Below are 21501 nucleotides of genomic sequence, written 5' to 3' on the forward strand. Positions count from 1 at the left end.
TGCTTTGCAGTTGTGCAGTATAAGCACACGTTCTCTTCGGTGGGACGTAGTGGCATGTCGTCAGGGCACGGTACCCCTTCACAGGTCAGTGCGCCGCGTTTAGGTGTGTTTTGAGATGTTGCTCACCGCTTTCTTGACAGGATCTCTGGAGCCATGTTCTGCATCACAGCGCGATGCGTTGCGGGCGTGTGCCACAAGCTTGGCTGAGACCACGGCGGCGACACATCGTCCGGCTCCGCGTCTTCCATGATGTTCTGCATTCGTCGGTCGCCAGTTATCATGCCCCAGGTTGCCGCAAACTGGTTCGAATCCTCCCTTGGTCGATATTTGTCCGTGGTTCGGCGCACAGGGTGCTATATAAGAGGGAAGGGTGTAGGAGCGCACTCCGGAGAGAATGGCGATATTCGGTTGGGCATGTCTTGGTCTGGAGATGTCATCGGATATGTACATCAATGCTATCAAGCGGCGGTAGTACTAAAACTTGCAACCAGTCCAATGCGTACAGCACGATACAACCCACCATCCTTTCTGCATGCATTGTCGTCCTCCCATCCCTCAATCGTGCCCACACACTAACCAGCGGTGACAAACTGCATGATCCAGTGTGCCGTCTCCCTCCACCATGGCTTCCCGGTGGATAGCGGAGAGGGAGATTTCGAAGGAAGCGGAGTGTCGTCCGTCGAAGGTCGAAGTGATTCGAGCAAGGCAGACATTTTGCTCATTTGGAGTTTGAGCGCATCGATGTCGCTTTGGCTGAGGCCCCCACGCTCAAGCCTACGAGGGTCGATCCTGAGGCTCCCAATGACGTCGAACGACTGGTCTGCGGGAGATCCCAGGCCCACCTCCGCTCCGGTAACGCGAGAAGCAATTGCGGCGAGCGTAGCGTCGGTGGCATGGGGGACGGTGGGCTGTCGTCTGCTCGTCTGCTCGTCGATGACACCACCTGCCCCTGCACGCGGGGGACCGACGGCCTCGGCCGCAGAGGCGGCGGCGAGCGATTGCGAGGGCGAGGGTGCCTTCCGGCCGACCCAGACGTTGGCCAGACGTTGCAGATCGTCGTACACCGTCCCGTGGAGTTCGATGTGGAGGACGCGGGTGTGCGCGTTGTAGGCGTCGCGCTTGAACGAAAGCAAGACCGTCCGCTCCGCGTCCCCAAACGAGCGCCGCCCTTCCTGCCAGTCGTCGACGTGTTCTGTCGCGCAGTCGTGGGGCCGGTTGCGGTTGCGGCGGCCCCACGTCCCGGCCTCGGTCCCCGCCGCCAACGCCCAGTGCATCGGCTGCTCGTCCGTGGCCCGCTTACAGAGGCCCACCTTCACATTAATTCCGTAGGGGAGCCTCGGGTTCGAAAAGCTGAATGTCTGTGCGAACGACGCATCCTCGTCGGATGTCAATATGTCGCTTCTGACGCGGCCCAGCCCAAGCGAGGTAAACGCGACCACGATCCAGCGCGGGACCCGGAACGGCGCCGAGGGATTGTCGCGAACCAGACGGAGGATATTGTGCGGGGCGTCCATGAGGTCCTCCCACTCAGGCCAGGCCCGGATGTAGACGTCGCGCCAGACGGGCATGATGATCGAGCCACGGAATTTGAGGTTGTACAAGTCTCCACCGAGTTGAGCAAGGCGTGTTAGCTTAGGCCTACGTGTTGCCGCGGAGTTGAACGCCCAGGATACGTAGAACACCGGTGTTCCCGAATCCCTGCTGTCTTCTTTTGCCGGATGAAGAATCATGCCGAGGTGTTGATCCAAGGTCTCGACAAGAAGCACCATGATGGTTATCCCACCTACATCGGCGATGGGAAAGTGACATTTCATGCCTCGACTCGTTAGCTGGAACGAGGGCATTCTGACGCTTCCGAAGGGCCCGGTTAGCCTTTTTGACACGTCCATATTCTTCTCGTGCTGTCGAACTATTATGAGTAAACTGATTGCCGTGTAGACAGAGGACACGCAGCTCACCTCTTCCGTCCATTGCCACGAGTTATACGGCTGAAGGACAGTTGTTGCCTGGAGCTTCGGGGTGTAATGGCAGTCCGACACCGTGAACTGTTCAGGAGAGGGCGCAAAGAGATATGCGCGGGGTACAGTCCCGAAGCGGGACACCATCTTCAGCGTATCTGGCGGGAGCGTATCGTCTTTTGATGTATGCACGCCTCCCCATACGAAGAGTGTCGTGTCTAACGAGACCCGACTGAGCTCGACCTGGAGGCGGAAAAACGCTTGACGGCCCTCGCCGTACAACGTCGGTAAGGTGACGTTGAAGAGGCCAAAAAGGGAATACGCTTCGTCTTCGACCCGCGTCGTCTCCCGCTTCGCCGCCCAGGACATCTTCACCGCGATGGATGCATCGAAGAACGGTACATCGCGAGTGAGATAGTACACGCCGATGCGCGTGATGTCCTCGAGGGTCTGCGCAAACTGGTGTTTGTTTCCGATCGTCTTCCAATCCTTGGACATGAACAAGACGAACGCGGGCGCAAGGAGCTCTTGCAGTGTCCATCCCCGCGTGTGCCATCGCGAGCGCCGGAATTGAGAGTTTGTGGCCTCAGGGTCGTCGTCGGAGCTGACATCGTCGAGGAAGGCGTAGCAGACCTCGCAGAGGACGTACCAGTTGAACATCGAGTTGATCGCCTCCGAGAGCTCCGTGCTGCTCGTCTTGTCGATGCAACACGTGTCGATCCAGACCCACTCGTAGCCGTCGTGCTCCGCGGTGATGCAGCACATCCGGATCTTGTCGCAGACGACGTCGCGAGGGTTCGCGCCGGTCTCCTTGCATCGCGCGATGATGGTCTGGAGGTCCTGGAACGACTGCTCGGGATAGGCAGGATCTTGGCTCCAGGTGTGGGAGAGGGCCCCGTATCCTCCATAGACGGCGCCTGGTTCGGAGAAGAAATGGAGCTCTGCGCGTGCTGTATCGAGGAGCCACATGGAGAAGCCTGTCACGACGTTGAGCATCCCACTCCCATGAAAAAAGATCGAACGCGTACGCCTCAGGAGCGGCGATCCAGGTGCTCAGTGATACGTCCACAATGCAAGTGAGAATGGAGTGGAGCCTAGGAGCATGCTCAGTCAGAGAAGATACCGAAGATGGACGAGAGCTTCACATACTATGAACGTGGGGCGGCACTGGAAGAGGGTCGCAATATTTCTGCAAGAAATCTGAGTAGGAGGGCGAGGGGGTGTTGGAACAGCAACAGCAAGGGACTAGGCGCGAACGGAAGCCAGACAGCCGCGTCCCTCTGGCATAAGGTTGAAAGGCACGCCCCCGTCGCGAGGCAAATGACCACGGGGAACAGGTCAGATGGAGAAGTAATGGCGGAGATTAGAGGACTTCTCAAGGTGGCGAAGATAGACCAGGCGACCCATGCAGACCCTGACGCAGCGATGCGGAACGAGGATCTGAAGAGCCGCAACAGCTTCGTCAGAAGATTACAGGCCGTGCCCGACGTGTTCTTGAACCACAGAACCTGAGGCGTTCTCTCAGTTTCCACGCTTGGAGTTCGGAATCACACACAGCGCGGTAGAGATAGCAAGCCCGTACGCACATGGGCTCATACAGACACAAAACATAGTGTAGAAAAGCTATACATACTCGGAGGGTGAGATGGCTCGGGGAAAGGATGTGCACTGTCTTGTTAGGCGGTGGGAAAGACAGGGGGGATGACGTAGTAACAATGTTAGAAGCGCATGTTGGAATTAGTGCTCGCTATAAGCTTTGTGGACTTGCTATGTACGGCCGGAATGGCGAAGTCAAATTGTGGTAGCCCTCCTGAGCGAGCCCGCAGCAGAGGGGGCTCGAAGAGAGGGGGCTTGTGCGCGCATACATAAGGGCTGCGGAAGTGGTAGGGGGTGCTTTGGGGGTGCTGGGGAGTTGTTCGGCGACTCGGGGCGCGAAAGAGTCGCCGCGAGCAAGGTGATGTGGAGACTGAGAGAGGTGTGGGCGCCAGATCTCTGTCTTTGCTCGAGCGCGGTCCTCATCTACATAATCCGGTTGTTACACCGGCCACCAATTCTTCCACCTCTCCACACCCTCCAGACACTCTCATGCACCCCGGATTGCCCCTCTTTCGACGCGGACCAAGTTCGCCCCCCGCGATGTCGACCCCGCTCTCAAGCCAGCCGCATCCTCCCCAAGTACAAGGCTGCCGCTTCCGCAATGGATGGGCGTCGAGGCCGCTGGTCCGCACAAGTCCCTCCACCATGCCTCGTTCGCCTCAGCCAACCCGATGAGATGGTGAGTGGCATGATTGTATGCGTTCTATCTTGTTCTGACCACGCTGTTCAGCACCAACCTTTATCGTCGCCATCCGTTCAAGTAGATCGTGCCCCAGGCAGGCTCTCCCCCTTCGACAGTGCTCGCCACGTGTTGCCGGCTCATCGGGACAACACTGAACGCCGTCTCTCCATCCTCCTCCTAGAGATACGTGCAGAAAATCTCGCGATACAGGATCAAACGTGGACCTCGTCTACAGGCTGGAGTTGGATCCGCGGTTCCGAGATTATGGATCGCACGCACCGTCGCTGCCAACCCTTTCTGTCTCCGTCCTCCTCTCCCCACCACACGTCGGACACGCCAATGGAAATCCTCTGAACGAGGGGCTCGTCGAGCCTAAGCCGGTCGAGAACACGGTGCGTCTTCTGTCCTCTCGCCGCACGGGCCTCTAAGGCGGCCCTGGCCCGTTTCGAGCGAGACCAAGAGGGAGCGCGGGTCGAGGTCGGCATCGCGTTCAGGACGGTGATTTCCTCCGTCTATCAAGCACGAGGCACCCGTCTTCGCTCAAGCAGCTCGGAGTTAGCCACGTCGGCCACCACCGTGCGTCATCCCATTCCTTCCGTCTACGCGTGCTCATCGCGCTGCTCCCGCAGGGGTCCTCGTCGAGCTCAAGGACTGGACGTGGGCCACTACCGACCCCCGTAAGGCAATTCTCGCGCACGAGAGCACAAGCAAGACCGGCTTGTGGCTTCAGCCTCGACGTTGTTGGAGGCATGGGTATATAGACGGCCCGCCCGCCACACTCGTTGCGTGCCGGACGCAAAGTGAGAGCACCCTATGGCTCCCGAAACTGTGCGCTGAGCGTTCACCGGCACCACTCGTGCGGGCCTCTACAGTTGTCGGCCCCCGGCCTTGTGCTGACGCCTAGTGCATGTAGCGGCGCGCATCGAGTTGGGACCCCGTCTTTAGCAAGCTGAGGTACGTAGGCGGGTGTGATCGCACTACGGCCTAGCGCACTCATAGGGTGTTTGTGGACGGGATTTAAATCGGGACACGTTGTACGAAGCTATCTGGTAGTACATGGCGGAGCGTAGTTGTGTTAGTAGTACAGTCCACCGGATCCAGTCCCTATGAGCGACTGTCACTTCTCTCCCCAGTCATCCCTCCAGGCGTAATGTACCTGAGAACTGGGAAAGTTTGAATGTGGGAAGCGGGACGACACAAGGGTGCACCTCGAGAGTCGTCCGCGGCACATCACGTTTATGAGGATGGGTTGGATACCAACCGTGACAGTGCATTCCATAGACGCCACCATATGGATTGCACTCCCCATCCGGGATCGTTGCCGGGGTGTTCTGGTGAGTATATCATCAGCATGCGAAGCTCGAGGTTGATGAGAGAGATGGACGCGACCCACCAGACTCTGCTTCATCCGTGCCGTTGCGAATGTTGGAATCCTGTATAATTCTGACAACCATGTGAGTACAGTGAGTAACAGTTACGAAACAAGACTCACTTGGCAAGAACTCCCCGTTCAAGAAACATCTCGTTTGGGTAAGGAATGTGGTCTTCCTCTGGCAGGTGCTCGGGGAGATCGTAAGCGACCTTGACCACCGGATTGTACTCCGAAATCCCACTTATCGTTGGCATCAGAAGGTCTTCGGCCAGGTACTCGGACGGAGCCAGTGGTTGGGGTGGAATCGTCGGAGAGGAGGTGAGGGAGGTGAGTGGAGTTGAAGACTCGGTAGAGGCCGACGTCGTACTCACGGCAGGATCTTCACAGAGAATGAGTCGTGCGAAGAGGGGTAGTTGATAACGCTGACGACTCACCAATACGAAGGGTGCTCTTTGAAATCTTCGCCGCCTCGACCCGACGCGCATAGGTGCTATTGACTTTGCACTGATCTGCATACCAATGCATTTTCATCGTGAACGACGAACTTGGGAGTAGCATCCAGCCGTCATCGACGTCCCAGCCGATGTCCCGCGGTTGTACACGAACCATCATCCTCGTGGACGGCCAATGGTAGCAGTTCTCGAAAGGGAAGGGCGCCGGACCAATCGAAGGGAGTGGCTCACGGCCAGTGGGGTGGGTAATGTTGGGGTAGATAGGTACACACATTTCGGGCTCAAAGCCTTCTTCCTCTTCGTGCGGTGGGAGGGTTGTGCCGATGATGTCGAGTACGTAGTAGTAGTCACTGAAAAGACCTGGGATGCCCACTGGCTGCAGAGAAAAAGGAAATCAGACCTAGGGTACCCTCATCTAAGAAGTACGTACCTCGCTTATGTAGGCGAGATATGTCTTGGGCTTCAGACGACTGGCCGCGGCAGTCGCCAAGGGATCGTTGAGGTGATCAACTGTGGCGACGGGGTCGATCTCCACGGCAGCGTACATGTGTGTCATAGGGCAGAATTGTTTCTGTTGAGCCATTGCGAGTCTATGGAAGGGTGAAATGGGGCAGAAGAGGATTTGAGGAGCCCGTTGCCGATCACTGAGCCAGCTTTGAACACCTGGATTCGAGCCTGCCCTGAATTGTGGGGCTTGTGGCCATGTCATATGTCATCATTCTGTGTTCGCCCTTTGGATGGGGGTGACCGTTCTCCGGTTTCTGGAGTCCCATGTCCATCATCGCGCGTGGTGAATGCGTCACGACATGTCCACTGTAGTAGGCGCCTCGACATGCTCCCAGAAGGCGCCGGTGCCCAGCGGTCAGCGCTTCAGCGCTCAAGCGCTCAATCGTGCCCATTGACGTCATATACTTGGGCCGAGATCCGCCATTCCTTTTTCCTTTTCTCCCGCTGTGTGCCTCGGACCCTGTCGACTCCTCTCAAAACGATCAACTCAAGCTCGAGTCGCGCCGACGATTCAAGTCCATATCCACTAAATATGGCGACGTCAACGTACTGATGGAACACACAAACCGCCGTCCCGGTTTGGCGTTGACGTATGCAGGCTTACATATGTACACCCCCACCGACCTGCGTCGTTTCGATACTGTACAGTACATACGGTCGTCAGAGCGCTGCTTTTTCAGTGAAGCACCATATGTGCGCCCACGGGTCCTCTCATTCAGGTGTTCGCTCTGTTCCGGTTGAGAGGTGCCTAGGAGGGTGTTTTGAGTCTCAACGACATAGAATCGCGGAACCGGTTGCTCACGGACTCCAGAGTCAGTAAAACACGCAAACGATCACTTCTTCTTGTTTGCCTTCTTCGAGTGATACCGTCTCCGCCTTCTAGATCCCATGTTCTGCACGAGCGCCCTGCCGCTATCGATGAGCTTCCCAAACGTTCCACGTTCTCCGTCCGACTGAGAAGGAAAAGCACGTCAGAGTCAACCTGTAGGCATTCGGGCGGCGTGCTCACTGTCACGATATCAGTCGGGCTTGGGGTGCTCGCCTGGCCTGCGTTCTCGGTAGAGGCACCGGCAACGGAGGCCGAAGTTCTGTCTATCTGCATGGGCTCGGGATCGGGCTCGGGCTCGCCGGGCTCATCTTCCGAAGTTGTCTTCGTGCGAGGGGCGGGCGCGTAAGCACTCGATGTGTTGATCTGACAGGAGAGACGGGGTACCTCGGGAAGGGGTTGCACGGAACGCTTGAGGGGAGAACCACGTGGGAAGGGCGGACGAGTCTGTCCGGACGGAGAGTTTGGACCTTCCGAAGGGCTCGAGAGCTGGAAGTAGAACATATGAGAACTGTGTTTGCGTTCATCAAAAGCGCGGGGTGTGCGCACCGTGCTCCGGGACGGTTCAGAAGTCGGTGAGCTGGGAGTGGAGTTAGGTCTGCTGTGGTTGGTCCAGAGGGGCGATTGTGCGTGTTGACTACCACTAGTGGAAGGTGGCTGGACGACGATGAATTCTCTGCTGGTTTCAGCGTTTTTTTCCGTCCTCAGTTGAAGGGACCTCTGATGCTGAGGAACAGTCAGCCGCATGATATCGTTGTCGCCCCCGACGGTACTATGCGCACCAATGAGCGAGAAGTCTTCGTTGATACCGTGCTCGGATATGGGGTACCTTGATCGTATTTATGAGACTGCATAGTGAAGTCGTCAGACGAGTACAAAGCCTAAATGAATTTATCTCCGTACCGCTCTCATCTCGCACCATAACTACAGTAGAAGGGTCAACTCCAATGTGTTGAACAGTGAGAAACATATCAGTACTGACCTGAAAAGCCTGGGCCTCGGCAGAAATCACTTTCATATCTCTCTCGCTCCACCTCCGCCATGCGGCCGCTTCTTCGTCCATCAAGCGACCGAGCTGTTGTTTCGAAAAGCGCTGATGTCCGGGCTTCTTCCAAAGATGATGTTCAAGCTTGTTTTTGCTCCGAAAAGACCGCAGAATGACGCGTGACTGACGCAGAGTGGATCCGGACAGCATATGAACATGGCCCTGCGGAGCAAACCTGCTTGCGTGAGGGATAGGGATCTTGTGCTCTGAGGAATAGAACACGGGAAGACACCAGATCGAGAAGATTGCAGCGATCTCCCCTGCGTCTATTTTTGAAAACACATCATCTGTTTTCCAAAATGAGGCCATAAGACAGATGCGGTCGGTCGTGTCTGAAGCCTTGGAGAGACCACGTTTAGGCATGACGACGCAAGGACGTCCTGGCAGAGAGTCGCGCGCGTACATCTTGACTTGGAGCTTACGAGCCTTCTGGACGATTTCCGAGGGGACCTCCACTGCCTCCATCCCAGAAGATATCAGGAGGTCGTGAAACGGAGCCTCGACAGACTCGTGGACGTAACATACGTCGCCGGCGAGAAAGTCCTCCGTGGGGGGCCGGGCCGACTCAGGGCTGTCTTCAACACATTCGTCAGTACAAGTCTGGAACATGAGGGGAGAGGATGAAGAGCTTGTGCGTCCAATGAGCCCGGGTGTGCGCAGTGCTTATCTATTGCCGGAGTGCTTCTTTCAGCCAGAAGCTCTGACTGACCGTCTGAAGGCAATGCTCGGCGAGACCGGCGCCGACCAGTGAGCCGGGAGCGCTTGTGGAAGCCTGGTTGTTCCTAATATGGCTTTGCCTTGCCACGCCGCGCGCTCTGGCTCCGTCGGGCGGTGTTGATATCCCCGTCTGCCTCATCCCCCTGGACCACCACTTCCCCTCACCGCTACTCACCATGGTACAGCGCCGCCAGTTCTGCCCCCTCCCATCCACCTACGCCGCCATGCGTATTGATCCGGTAGCCATGGTCCAGCGCCTCAGAGATCCGTATGCCCTTGCCGCTGCGGAGAAGATGCAGCCGCAAACATACCTTGTCTTCATCAGCGAGGTGTGCCAAACATACGCTTGCTTATGCACTCTGCCTTGTGCTCACACGAGAACCAAAGGCATCGGGACTTCCTGGACTTTATGGCACCGCCTACTTCTACTACACCGTCGACATCCTCGGCACTGTCCCACCTCCCCGGGAAGAGGTCGAGTGCTTCGAGCCTGACATGTGTATTCCCATCTTCCCCAATGACACTCACCCCACTGGCCGCAAACCCATCCACACGCGGCCGAGTCCGTTCGCCTTCCGGGACTGCTTCCACTGGCCGTCGACAAAGATGATGATTCGGGTGCGTCCGCGAGAGGGAGGCTGGAATGTCGATGATGGGTACGTTCTCCCTGGTGCTTCTTTGATGCGGATGGGCGCATATTGGGAAGAAGACGCGGCCCGGGCAAAGGCGGGTCGTCAGGCTCGGAGTGGTGGAGAGGCTGTCCTTGAGGTGGAGGACGCGTTTGAGACAGAGAGTTCAGGTGAGTGTCGTACACACACTATATGCGCAGCGATGAACCATGGTGTAGAAGAGGGCTCCGATTCGAGCTCCTCTATGGCCGATCTGCCTTCATCATCACACGAGCCGACCCAGTCCGCCTCCCAAAAATCGTTACCCCTTAACGACCCACTAGGCGACATGTTTTCGCCACAGCTCGCCGACGATCCGGAACTGTTACCAATAGTAGACCTGTGGTACGATCTCGAAAATCATCTGAAGCAGGAAGATATACCATATCCGAACGACATCTTCAAGGAACGTGACGAGATCATCAAGTAAGTGGCGCTGTTAGGTGGCCCTTCGCGTGCTAACGTCGTCCTCGAGGGTCATACACGAGTCATATTCTCGTAGCTTCACAGTGTACTCAGCTGAAGACGAACAGCAGCCGCTCTCAGAAACAAAGGATGGCCACTTAGTCACGTCCGAGAAGGAGCTGCAGATGTCTTCGCCGTATTCCATTCCACCACTAGCCTGTGTTCCGCTTGCTTTTCCGCCGTCTACTCCCTCGTCGCCTGCGTCGTCGTCATCGGCTCCCTCATCATTATCACCGGCTCCCTCGCCCGTCTCTCTGTCGTTCTCCCCCGAAGCGACTGTGCCCACAAGTGAAGGAACGTCTGCCTCGTCGATCCACGTGGGGTTGCAGCTACCGGGGTCATCCTCCACAAGCGGAGAGTCTTCGCGGTCTGACAGCCCACGTCGGTCGCTCTCGAAGTTTCTTGGCAAGCGTAAGTTTCTATTGACTTTATATATTTGGTCACCCTTACTAACTTGCGACCTTACGAACTTGCTTTGTTGCAGCCGCAAGTCTCAGGCGCAATATGCGCAGGTTCTGGCACAGACTCCGAGGGCCGCACGTTGTCTGATTGTCGTTGACCTTCGCCAGTTCCTCTTACACATGTCATTCTCGCTGTCCTGTTCACCGTTCTGCTCGTGCTCATTGCTTTCTTTGCATTCACATGTTTCTACGTGCATATCACTATCTCGCATGGTAACGACGCGACACTTATGCCCTCAACTGGATTACGCGGGTTGCGAGAGCTTCGACCAATGCACGACGTCAATCTGAGCTTATGATGCGCGCGAAGAACAGTCGTGTCGTCAGCAATCGTTGCCCGCCCTCGAGCTCCTACCGCGAGGGTGGTATCTCTTGTCGGTTCGCTTCTGCGAGCTTCAGGCACGAGCAACGCAGAGCCCTCTCCTTGGGTGGCTGAGGACACGACGTGGCTCAGAGCCTGCAATCGCGTGATACTATTTGGTGAGTCTCTTAACGCTCGTTCCCTGGGAAGCATGGGCGCTTGAATGTTGCTTTACTCTGGCCACCCCATTCCGAACGCGCTGAACCCACGTGCGACAAACATGCCCGCGGGTGCGTGCCCCGCACGCCATGTACTTTCCAAGACCGTCGAATCGGGGCAGCGCCCGCAAGCTGAACCAAGCACGGGGGCATTGGCAGCGTTGCCGAGCGTCGACCGTGCGAGCGCCGCAAGCAGAGATTGGCGAGGCGGTCCCTTGTCCACGCCCTCTCCCGCACACCTCAAACAGTAGAAGTCACGGAGATCCCGTGGTGTTTTTCCAACCCTTCGGCGACCCGTATGTGCTGGTCGCATCAGACAAATGCGGCCGAGAACGTACTTGATGTGTAGTAGTGGCAAAAGCATGAAGTATCGCAAGACTATTCAAGTAATGTCCAAGGGAACCCAGCTACGACCCCCACACAAGCAAATCAAAAACTGCAACGTCTACAGCCGAAACAGTCCGTCCCATCTATCTCCTCACCCCTCATTCCCTCCGCTCGCGCTCTTGCACCCGGCTCCGCAGCACTCCGATGATATTCAATGTGAGTGTTCAGAACCTGCAGGTCGGAGCGACGGCGCCGCCGCTGGAGACGCCGAACTCGGAGGGCCCATTGGGGCCGCTCACGACGACCGGGAATGACCGTGGGGGTGGGTGGACGCGGTCGCGTAGGCACTGCTGGAGGCAGACTCGGAGGGCCCGTTAGAGCCGTAGACCGTGATGCTGGGGGAGGCGGTCACGACGACGGAGGAGTGGCCGTGGCCGTGGGTGGACGCCGTCGCGGACGCGCTGCTGGAGCTGTCTGACTCGGAGGGCCCGTTGGAGGCGTAGACCGTGTAGCTGGGGGAGGAGGACCCGGTCGGGGAGACGCTGCAGGAACCGGTCTCGGAGGGCCCGTTGGAGCCGTAGACAGTGATGCTGGGGGAGGCTGACCCAGCCTCCTCACCGGAGGCGGTCGCGACGACCGAGGAATGGCCGTGACTCTGGTGGGTCGCGGAGGCACTGCTGGAAGCGGGGTCGGAGGGCCCGTTGGAGGCGGACGCAGTGAAGCTGGGGGAGCTGGGGAAGGTCGACGCGGTCTCGGAGCAACCGTTGGAACCGTCGCCGGACGAGGAGGCCTCGCCGGAGGCGGTCACGACGACCGAGGAGTGGCCGTGGCCCCCGTGGGTGGACGCCGTCGCGGAAGCACTACTAGAACCGTCGGAGTCGGAGGGCCCGTTGGAGGCGTAGACCGTGTAGCTGGGGGAGGTGTACTCGGTCGGGGAGACACTGTAGGAATCGGACTCGGATGGCCCATTGGAAGCGTAGACCGTGATGCTGGGGGAAGCGGACCCGGCCTCACCAGAGGCGACGACTGAGGAGTGGCCGTGACGGCGGGTGGACGTGGTCGCATAGGCACTGCTGGAATCGGAATCGGAGGGCCCGTTGGAGGCGTAGACTGTGTAGCTGGGGGAGGTGTACTCGGTCGGGGAGGCACTGTAGGAACCGGGCTCGGACACGGCGTCGGGGGAGGTGGTGAGCTGGCGCCTTTCGACGACGGCAGCATTGCCTACGGATATTCCTATCAGCATCCCAACGTGTCGATGACTTCGAAGTACGCAAAACCTACCTCCAAGAACAAAGAGGGCAATGAAAACAAAGCTCGAAAGGTGCATCATCTTTGTTACGAAAAGCGAGGGAAATGTGCGGCGTGAAGGTAGCCGGTTGGAAGGAGGCTGGATGGAGGCTGAGGAGAGAAGAGGATGTCTTCAGTCAACGTAAAGACATGGGGTTTTATATCCTAGTCTGCAGGCATGGAGAGGCCGCGCGCGGAGTCCACACGGCGCTTCACGTGCCCTCGAAACCCCAGTGTGATTGCCGCACGGGATCGCCACAATCACTTGTGTTTGCGCATCTAAGACACCGCTGCGGCTGCGCACAGTGGACACTGTATGAGGGCATCTGTGGTGGAAGCAAGATGGCGACCGCAGGTTAGTAGCGATGCCAAATACACACCTGTAAAGTACTGTGATGAGTAGCAAAGAGGATGTTAAAGGAAGTAGGAAATAACTGCATCTCGCTGCTAAAACTCGACGATGGTTCAGACCACAGGTCGATGCGACCCAGGTCCGTGAGTGAGGTCATCGGCCGCACCAAGCCGTGCTGATCAACATAACCAAGCATGGCGACTGACCTCCGCTTCTGCTCTACCTGTAGCTTCCTACTTCCGCCTGCCTCTCTCACGTCGCCCATCAAGGCCGTGTCTGCGCAGTAGAATTGCACGTCTCCTGTGAGCTTGGCGGACAACGACGCGCTGCGCACTGGTGGATGCGTGTGTGGGTGTCTTGGCGAACGGCGTGAAATCATAATCACGCTGTTGAGGAGCCTGATCCTCAAGTCACAGAAGGTTCATTAGGGTGCTGTATGTGAGGTGGCTGACAATCATGAGTGTTCGCGATTCGGGGCGTGCACGCCACAAGACTGGTGAACGAACCGTGCTAGACTCGAATCTCGCGGCCTTCAACCTACCATGGTCCGACGAGTATCACCACAACGCGACCTTATCTGCGCTGGCACCGTTGTGGCGATGAAGGACTTGACTCCCTCGTCACCTCCTCTGCTCGTCACTTGCAGGTGACTTGCGTTCACCGTCCGGTAGCACCGAGATGGCAATGAAGCCTCGTGGGCTTGATGTTGGCATAACACTCAAGGAGAGGATGATCAAGTAAAGATTGAGTTGTACAATTGGTAGCGAGTGTTGGGAATAGGATCGAACGGGGGAACGTACACCAACGACATCCTCCTTCAATGTTCAGCCATCGAACATCGTCCCGTCCATCCGCACGCCCATGTTCTGCTTGATGTCCATCCCCAGCAGCTTCATCTTCCCGGCCTGACAACACCGAGACGGCCTATTAGCCCCGACGATCTGGCGAAGGGGTGTCCCCAGCAGACCTAGACGCACCTGTATACGCTCCTGCTGCACTCTGCGCAGCTCCATCAACTGCTCCTTGTTCATATACGTGTCCGTCTCCACCGGGCGTCGCTTGTGCGAGCTTTGAAGCGCACGCATGTCCGCGTTGGGGTCGTAGGAGTCGGTCGCGGGAGGAACATACTCTCCGGCACGAATGGAAGCCATGCGGCGCTCGTACTCATCCATGTTGTAAAACTTCTCGTGGGGGAGCGTGGCTGCGGAGAGAGAAAGAGGCCATTAGGAACGGGGTGATGATGAGCAGGAGCAGGAGCAGGAAGACACATACCAGTGTTGAAGTCTTCGACGAAACGAGCGAACTCCTTTTTCGTTTGGTCTTTCGAGGTGGTTTCGGGATTGATTTTACGCTCTTCCACGAGCCATGCGCGGAACTCCTGCTCCTTGTTGTACAAGCTGCGAGGGATGAGTGCAGGGAAAGGACCTCGAAGGAACCCCACTCACTCAGTCTCGTTGATGAGCCCGTACTTGCCCCATTGGTGGTGGCTCACGGCGCCGGTTTTGTGTTTCTGCCAGCCGCATGAGACACGGCCAAGCTCTGGAGCACCAAGCACGACGCACCTTCTTCTCCTTCTTGCTCTTTTTCTTCTCCTTCCTGTCCCTGCTCCTGCTGCGCTTCCGCTTGTGCTTGTCTTTCCTGCGCTTTTGTCGTCGATGGTCGTCGTCGTCGCTCGACGCGCTTGACGACGACCGCGACCGTGACCGCGACCGCCGCCGTTTCCCCCTGTCCCGCGACCTTGTCCTCGAGCGCGACGGGGATCGCGACGCAGGGTTCCCGCGCTGCCGCTGCCGCTCCTTCCCCTTTCCCCCCTCTTCACCGCGGTCTTTCCGGCGAGTAGGGGACGTCGAGCGCGAGCGCGACTTCCGCTGCGCGGGGCTGTGGGGGCGCCTTCGTGGGGACCGCGAACGCGAGCGACCGTGACCGCGTCCGTCTCCGTCTCTATCTCTGTCCCCATCTCCTTGCCCGCGTCTGTGTCCATGTCCGTGGCGGCGCGAGCGGTCGTCGTCGGGGGAGCGTGAGCGCGAGCGAGCGCGGTCGTCATTGCGCCTCGGTCTGTCGTGGCCGCGCGAAGCAGGGTTGTCCATTATGGACGGCAAGACAGGTGGAAAGAGTAAGGTCCAGACAGCAGGAGGTGCAAAGAGAGGCCGAGCGTGTTAGAGAAGGAGATGAAGAGTAGACGTTGAGAATGAGGTGCGCGGCGGAGCCACAGCGGGGACTGGGGCTCCGCCACGTGCGACGCGGCTTTTGCCGCAGGCCTCGTTGGGCTATTTCGACGCCTTCCGTTCTATGTGCAGCGCTCCCACCATCTTCCACACTGTCTGGTCCTAGCTCTCATGGGTTCCGTTACTTGCAGCTTATCTCTCTTCAAAGTGCTTTAAGTTGCTACGTGTATAATTATGCGCGGTGGGTCTTGCGCCTTCACGTCGTAGATTCGATGTCGCAATCTCCCTGTCTTCTATGGTACGCAAATGTCCCAATGCTGAGCGCTGAGCGTTGGGCCTCAGAACACTTCATGATCAGTTGTTAACGGTATTGACATCGATGGGAGGCGAGACTTCGTAGTCTGTTGCTCGGGGCACACAGATACGGCAATACACTGTAAGGAGGCATTTACCCTTCCTCCATATAAGACGCCAAACGAAGCACAGGGGCCGTGGTAGTGGCAAACCAAAGAGCATGGGCCAACGGAGGAGACATCGGCATGGAGTGGCAAAATGCCGGTGATTGATGCCACTCGCCAGTCGTGGTGTCACGACCGGACGTACTCATTGGCGCAGCTTCCCTGCATGCCGGCGAAACTCGGGTGACGACTGTCTAGCCCCCTGGTGCTCCTCGATGAAGGCGGCCCCGCCGTGGGTGTAGGTAGCGCCCGCCGGGACCGTCAAACCGGCGGTAGAGTGTCTGATCGACCTTCTTGTTTCTTTACAAACCCCGAGCATCCGCGAGGTCAACCGCATGATGGGAGCCTTGTTCAACGGGCCGGCAGACCGTCGTCGGCGTCGTACAGCATGACGGTCGTCACGAGCATCTACATGTGCCGAAATCCGCCCGTGCTCAGGTGCGTGCACCGTCCTCCATCACCTCGTATATAACGCTCATACTTGGCTCCCTTCCGCCAGACGCAGCTCAAAACCTACCATGCGCTTCGCCAGTATCTTCGCCGGCGTCGCCGCGCTCCTCCCCGCTTTCACCCGCGCGTTCAACAACCCCCTCATCTGGAACGACCTCGCCGACCTCGACATCCGTAACGTCAATGGCGTGTACTACTACTCGGCGTCGACCATGCACTATTCTCCTGGTGCGCCGATCCTGCGCTCCTACGATCTGTTCAACTGGGAGTACGTCGGACACTCCGTCCCGACGCTCAACTTCGGGAGCAAGTACGACCTCACCAATGGCCAGCGCGCATACGTGAACGGCATCTGGGCCTCCTTCTTTGACTACAACTCGCACACTAGCCAGTGGATCTGGGGAGGCTGCATCGACTTCGCGAAAACGTACATTTACACCGCCTCCGCGGTCAACGGCACCTGGACCCAGCACGCAACGATCAATAAGTGCTACTACGACTGCGGCCTCCTCGTCGACGACGACGGGACGCTTTATGTCTCCTACAGCTCATCGGGCTCGATCTACGTCGCCCAGCTCAACTCCGGTCTCAATGGTGAGACCCGCTCGCAGCTGGTCTACACCCCTACAAGCGCCCAGGGTACGTTTTTACCTTCCCTGCTTCCTTCACTAGGATCTCATTATCGGGCAGGCACCCTTGAGGGGACACGCATGTACAAACGGAACGGTCTTTACTACATCCTGACGGACCATCCCGCCAGCGTCGAATACACGCTCAAGGCCTCCAGCCCATGGGGCCCGTACACGGCCAAAGCTCTCGTCAATAGTGTCGCAACTCCCGTCTCCGGCACCGGCAACCCCCACCAAGGTGGGATCGTCCAGCACAGCAACGGCAACTGGTACTACATGGCCTTCGTCGACGCCTACCCCGGCGGTCGCGTCCCCGTCCTCGCGCCGATCACCTGGGGCAGCGACAACTTCCCGAGCGTCACGGTCCGTGCTCTCCGCTTCCCCACATCGCCTCGTGACGAACGCTAACCACGCGCCCCCACAGCTCGTCAACGGCGGCTGGGGCGCGTCCTACCCCGACCCCACGACCGCAAACCCGCGCCCGTCGCTCACCGGCACGGACTCCTTCACCTCGCTCGGGCCCCAGTGGGAGTGGAACCACAACCCGGACACGAGCAAGTTCTCCGTCGGCTCCGGCGGGCTCAGGCTCTCGACGGCGTCGGTCACGTACGACCTCTACCAGGCGCGCAACACGCTCACCCACCGCATCCTCGGCCCGTCCTCGACGGCGACGATCAAGCTCTCGTTCGGGGGCATGCTCGACGGCGACCGCGCCGGCCTCGTCCTCCTCCGCGACTACTCGGGCTGGGTCGGGATCGGGCGCGACAACGGCACGTACGCGCTCCGGGTGCAGACCGGGCTCGCGCTCGACATGAACAACAGCTGGACGACGAGCAGCGGCGGGTCGTCCCCGGTCTGGCTCGGCGTGCCGAGCGGGACGACGACGGTGTGGCTCCGGATCGCGGCGAACATCGCGGCGGGCTCCGGCCGCACCGCCTCGTTCTCGTACAGCTACGACGGGAGCACGTTCACGAACACGGGCGCGTCCCTCACGCTCGTCAACTCCTGGGAGTTCTTCATGGGGTACCGGTTCGGGATCTTCAACTACGCGACGCTCAACCTCGGCGGCTCGGTCACCGTCCCCTCGTTCACGCTCAGCACGTAGCCTCAGCCTCGTCGGGCGGCCCTGGCACGGGGCTCCGCGCGGTCTTGTGAGTGTGCTTCGGCGGTCATCTGTGCGCTCTGCTGATCTGTGCGTCTTCTGCAGGTTGTAAATAGCACCTCTAGCACGGAGTGTGTCTTCTGATCTATGTATCATTGAAGCGGTATCGGACGGGGTGTACGAAACGTAAGGTCCAATGACGTCATACTCGATGAGAAGCGCTCGTCCTCGTTCTCGAGTCTTGCCTTCCGCTTCACGCGCGTGCGAGAACTCACACCTCGCCCGCCCTCACTTCCTTGTCCTCGACGTCCCCCTTGCCCACCAAGCCGTCCTCGGACACGGCCCCGACCGACGTCTCCTCGAGCGGGTCGACGTACCGCTCCGTGCCCGTCGTGACCTTGATGTCGAACGTCGCCGGCGCCGCCTCCGCGGGCAGCTGCGGGACGTCCCAGCGCTCCGCCGTCGCGAGGTGCGTCGCGCGCGCGAGGAGGCCGATCCCGCGCCCGAAGCGCGCGCCGTCGCCGCGCACCTCCACGCGCCGGCTGAAGACGAACTGGCGCGAGTTGAGGCTGCGCGCGCGAGACGCGGGCGCGGTCAGCCGCGACGCCGACTGAGGGAGCTCGGTTCGGGACGTACATGCTGAGCAGGGTGATGGAGTACACTGCGGAGGGAGCGGGGGGGTGAGCGGGGGTGCACTGAGGGGTCTGAGGGAGGGGAGAGGCGTACGTCGAGCGGTCACTATCTCGAGGGCGCGCCACCACCAGCGCACCGTCGGGATGCTGGCCTGGCATCTCTGGTCAGCACGGGGAGAGGGATGTCGGCGATGCCAGAGAGGCGACGTACGACGATGATGGTGGCGAGGCTGAACAAGCTGTGATGGGGAAATCAGCGAACTGTCGAGAGCACGTTCGGGACTCGGGATCGCGACGCGTACAATATAAGGGCCCCTGTACAGGCGTGAGTGAACTGTTCTGGTATTGCTGACTCGAAGACGACTCGCCTGTGTTTATGACGTAGTTCGTGACGATAGCTATCCAAGACGATTCGCTGTTCCAGCCATGGATTAGAGAGAAGTCGGACCATCGATCCAAGCGGCGCACCGCTTGCGGCTGTCGGGGTGCTTGATGATCACGGATAAGTACGATGCAGCCAGTAAAGCGTCCACCGCCGTTGCACAACCCAAAGCGAGGTGGAGGGATGTCTAGGGTGCCGTCAGAAACATGACCACAGGACGTACATATAGAGAGATAACAAGCCTGAGCATGAGACTGCCAAAGGCTGAATGTCTTGTACTGAAATCTGCACGAAATGAGGTGTTATTATTGGAGCCGTCATTTGGCGTGTAACGAAATGCATACCCTTGACTCATGTAAACTGTCAACCGTAAATCAGTATCCGGGATTCGCTTCTCGAGCTATGGCAAGACGACCACGCACCTATGCTTGCGACTGCATAACAGTTAACACTGGCGTTAGAACGTTGGAAACAAGGAAACAAGGTAGAGTGGCAGACCCATCTTGACCGTCAGCAAAACTGCCTGAAACGAGCATTAAATTTACACCCAGATGCAGAGTGTTCAACTTACGCATATCGTTGCAACCGCTTTGAACTTTGAAGAAACTGTGGGAATGGTATTATTGGAAGCCGGCCTCCTGTACGGCACGACGTACTGAGGCCTACTCGCCGCGTGAAGAAGCTACCGGTACGAATTCAATGTGACGCAACCGGAGGAATTAGGAGACGACTCACAGTTGAGCGGTGAAGGAAATAAGGCTCTAAAAGAGGGATCATGTTCATTTGATGAGGCTTACGCATAGGGTACGACGCTCACCGATAGTGTATAGAGAATCTGTGAACCAAATGGAATGTGACGCTCAGCATGCGGCGAGTCTCATTGGCGGTAAAGCATATCTCACGTTCACGCTCCTGTCAAGTTCAAGCTGAGTGCAGATGATATGTGCGAAAGTAGTCAACTCACCACCCATTTTGGTTTAGAGCCCCAGGGTCGAAGTAGTTGGATACCAGATAATGATAACTGCAACGCCCTTTGAGAGCCGGGACGAGCGTAATTTGAATCGATATGATCACCCACCACGTGATCATGGTATCTATGGAATGTGCCGTCTCGAGCAAGCTAGATTATTCCACTCATTAGTGACTGTTCCCAAGAATCTCTCGAAGATGCACTCACCACAGTGTTAGAACCTTTCATTCCGGGGATGTGTGTCATTCCAACTGCGGAAGAGAGACGTCCAAGTGCTGGTACGTACGATGATCTGAATCGCGCGAGCGTCTGTGGGATGGGCTCTCCAGTACCGATACGACTGGTGCAAAATCACTCCGTATAGTCTGAAGCGCTGCTGTCAGTCGTGGAATTCCAGAGGTCCGCGAGAAGAAAAGCGGACGTACACGAGCCCGATGAACGTTGCCGGAAGAACGGGTCCCATCATGTGAGATACTAGCACTTGTGCAGCCTTCGTCCCTGCGGTGCTTGTTTGGTTGGACTGGGAGGAGTTCATTTTGAAATGCAGAACAGAAAAGGGTTGAAGGAAGAAGGGGGACCGGATGAGGAGGTCGAGCCTTTATCCACCAAAAGTCAGACGTTAAGGTTCATAAAGATCGCACGGCGGTCGTTGCTGAGAAAAACGCAGAAGACCACGCCGACCTGGGTTCAGACCCTGTTTGACGGCATCACGTTCCCCAGGAGTGTTCAACTGTCTAAACGCTTCTTCATCACTGAAGAAGACATATTAAGTTCGATTAATCAGTGTTGCCAATGAAAGGACAGCGAGATCGCTACTTTACCCATGCCATACTCGACGGCCCTCAGTACTTCAGTGACGGGTGGCGGCGGCGTCGGCGGCCGGCCCAAGATCTTTGGATAGGTGCTATCAGCACCTCGGAACAAGAACGGCCGCAGATGCAGCGCACACACCAGAGCACTGCCGCTGTGAGACTCGGACTTCGGGAAGATAGGCCTGATTGATCCATCACGCCGGCTGAGACCGGCTGAGACCGCCTGGAGCCCACCTGCAAGCTTGGAATTGGGCCGTGAAGCCGGTCCCTGGGTGGCCTTTCGAGCGAGAATGAACCGAAGAGCCATATCGCGTCGCGGCTACTTGGCAGATGGAGAATGCTTCATGATGTCGTCTACCAGCCGCCGATGTCAGGTATATGTGTGATAATGTCGTGATCACTGCATGGGGTGGGAGAGACAAAGAAGAAAGCGCCGGTCAACAGTGGGAAGAGTAGGTGGAGCTGGTGTTCGGGGGCCTGACGGCGTTTCCCGCTTTTCCCCGACAGTACCCGAAACATTAGGATATCCCGCAAAGTCGTTTGGACCAGATCCCAGACCGTTGGCTGACAACGATGTTTTCCCGTGTCAGTTACTACATCTTTTGGAACCGTGGCGGTACGTAGTTGATGTAAGAAGGCACACTCGCACCACAACGATACACAGGTT

At 58.0% G+C, this 21501-nt stretch overlaps 7 protein-coding genes across 7 annotated transcripts; 2 read left to right on the top strand and 5 right to left on the bottom strand.

The window, feature by feature from the left end:
- Positions 1 to 572: 572 nt before the first annotated feature.
- Positions 573 to 2927, bottom strand: BXZ73DRAFT_45606 (HET-domain-containing protein; the record flags this gene model as incomplete). Its single annotated transcript, XM_048019541.1, has 2 exons — positions 573 to 1901; positions 1959 to 2927. The coding sequence occupies 2 exons, from the start codon at positions 2925 to 2927 to the stop codon at positions 573 to 575; spliced, it is 2298 nt and encodes a 765-aa protein (XP_047878786.1).
- Positions 2928 to 5582: 2655 nt separating this feature from the next.
- Positions 5583 to 9047, bottom strand: BXZ73DRAFT_76869 (uncharacterized protein; the record flags this gene model as incomplete). Its single annotated transcript, XM_048022525.1, has 10 exons — positions 5583 to 5679; positions 5729 to 5987; positions 6043 to 6221; positions 6333 to 6436; positions 6491 to 6650; positions 7172 to 7207; positions 7405 to 7520; positions 7577 to 7882; positions 8176 to 8241; positions 8376 to 9047. The coding sequence occupies 10 exons, from the start codon at positions 9045 to 9047 to the stop codon at positions 5583 to 5585; spliced, it is 1995 nt and encodes a 664-aa protein (XP_047878787.1).
- Positions 9048 to 9331: 284 nt separating this feature from the next.
- On the top strand, positions 9332 to 10253 carry BXZ73DRAFT_76870 (uncharacterized protein; the record flags this gene model as incomplete). The annotated part of the gene is made up of 3 exons (XM_048022526.1): positions 9332 to 9484; positions 9543 to 9954; positions 9985 to 10253. 3 exons carry the CDS (start codon positions 9332 to 9334, stop codon positions 10251 to 10253), a joined length of 834 nt encoding a protein of 277 aa, XP_047878788.1.
- Positions 10254 to 11890: 1637 nt separating this feature from the next.
- BXZ73DRAFT_76871 (uncharacterized protein) lies at positions 11891 to 12925 on the bottom strand (the record flags this gene model as incomplete). Its single annotated transcript, XM_048022527.1, has 2 exons — positions 11891 to 12828; positions 12877 to 12925. 2 exons carry the CDS (start codon positions 12923 to 12925, stop codon positions 11891 to 11893), a joined length of 987 nt encoding a protein of 328 aa, XP_047878789.1.
- A 1133-nt stretch (positions 12926 to 14058) lies between these two features.
- Positions 14059 to 14633, bottom strand: BXZ73DRAFT_45547 (uncharacterized protein; the record flags this gene model as incomplete). The annotated part of the gene is made up of 3 exons (XM_048019532.1): positions 14059 to 14139; positions 14212 to 14435; positions 14507 to 14633. Coding segments are annotated over 3 exons (432 nt in total), but the record flags the coding sequence as incomplete, so codon positions are not given.
- A 1742-nt stretch (positions 14634 to 16375) lies between these two features.
- Positions 16376 to 18041, top strand: BXZ73DRAFT_45429 (glycosyl hydrolase; the record flags this gene model as incomplete). The annotated part of the gene is made up of 3 exons (XM_048019512.1): positions 16376 to 16946; positions 16998 to 17299; positions 17361 to 18041. 3 exons carry the CDS (start codon positions 16376 to 16378, stop codon positions 18039 to 18041), a joined length of 1554 nt encoding a protein of 517 aa, XP_047878791.1.
- Positions 18042 to 18309: 268 nt separating this feature from the next.
- On the bottom strand, positions 18310 to 20557 carry BXZ73DRAFT_100561 (uncharacterized protein; the record flags this gene model as incomplete). Its single annotated transcript, XM_048014612.1, has 17 exons — positions 18310 to 18607; positions 18675 to 18699; positions 18765 to 18822; positions 18882 to 18909; positions 18973 to 18985; positions 19024 to 19085; positions 19139 to 19239; positions 19276 to 19306; positions 19397 to 19412; positions 19475 to 19486; positions 19551 to 19575; positions 19624 to 19658; positions 19709 to 19734; positions 19788 to 19813; positions 19870 to 19887; positions 19955 to 19964; positions 20448 to 20557. The coding sequence occupies 17 exons, from the start codon at positions 20555 to 20557 to the stop codon at positions 18310 to 18312; spliced, it is 894 nt and encodes a 297-aa protein (XP_047878792.1).
- Positions 20558 to 21501: the final 944 nt, after the last annotated feature.

Source organism: Epithele typhae (assembly GCF_022376455.1).
Source record: "Epithele typhae strain CBS 203.58 chromosome Unknown BXZ73scaffold_18, whole genome shotgun sequence".
NCBI classification, from domain to species: domain Eukaryota; kingdom Fungi; phylum Basidiomycota; class Agaricomycetes; order Polyporales; family Epitheliaceae; genus Epithele; species Epithele typhae.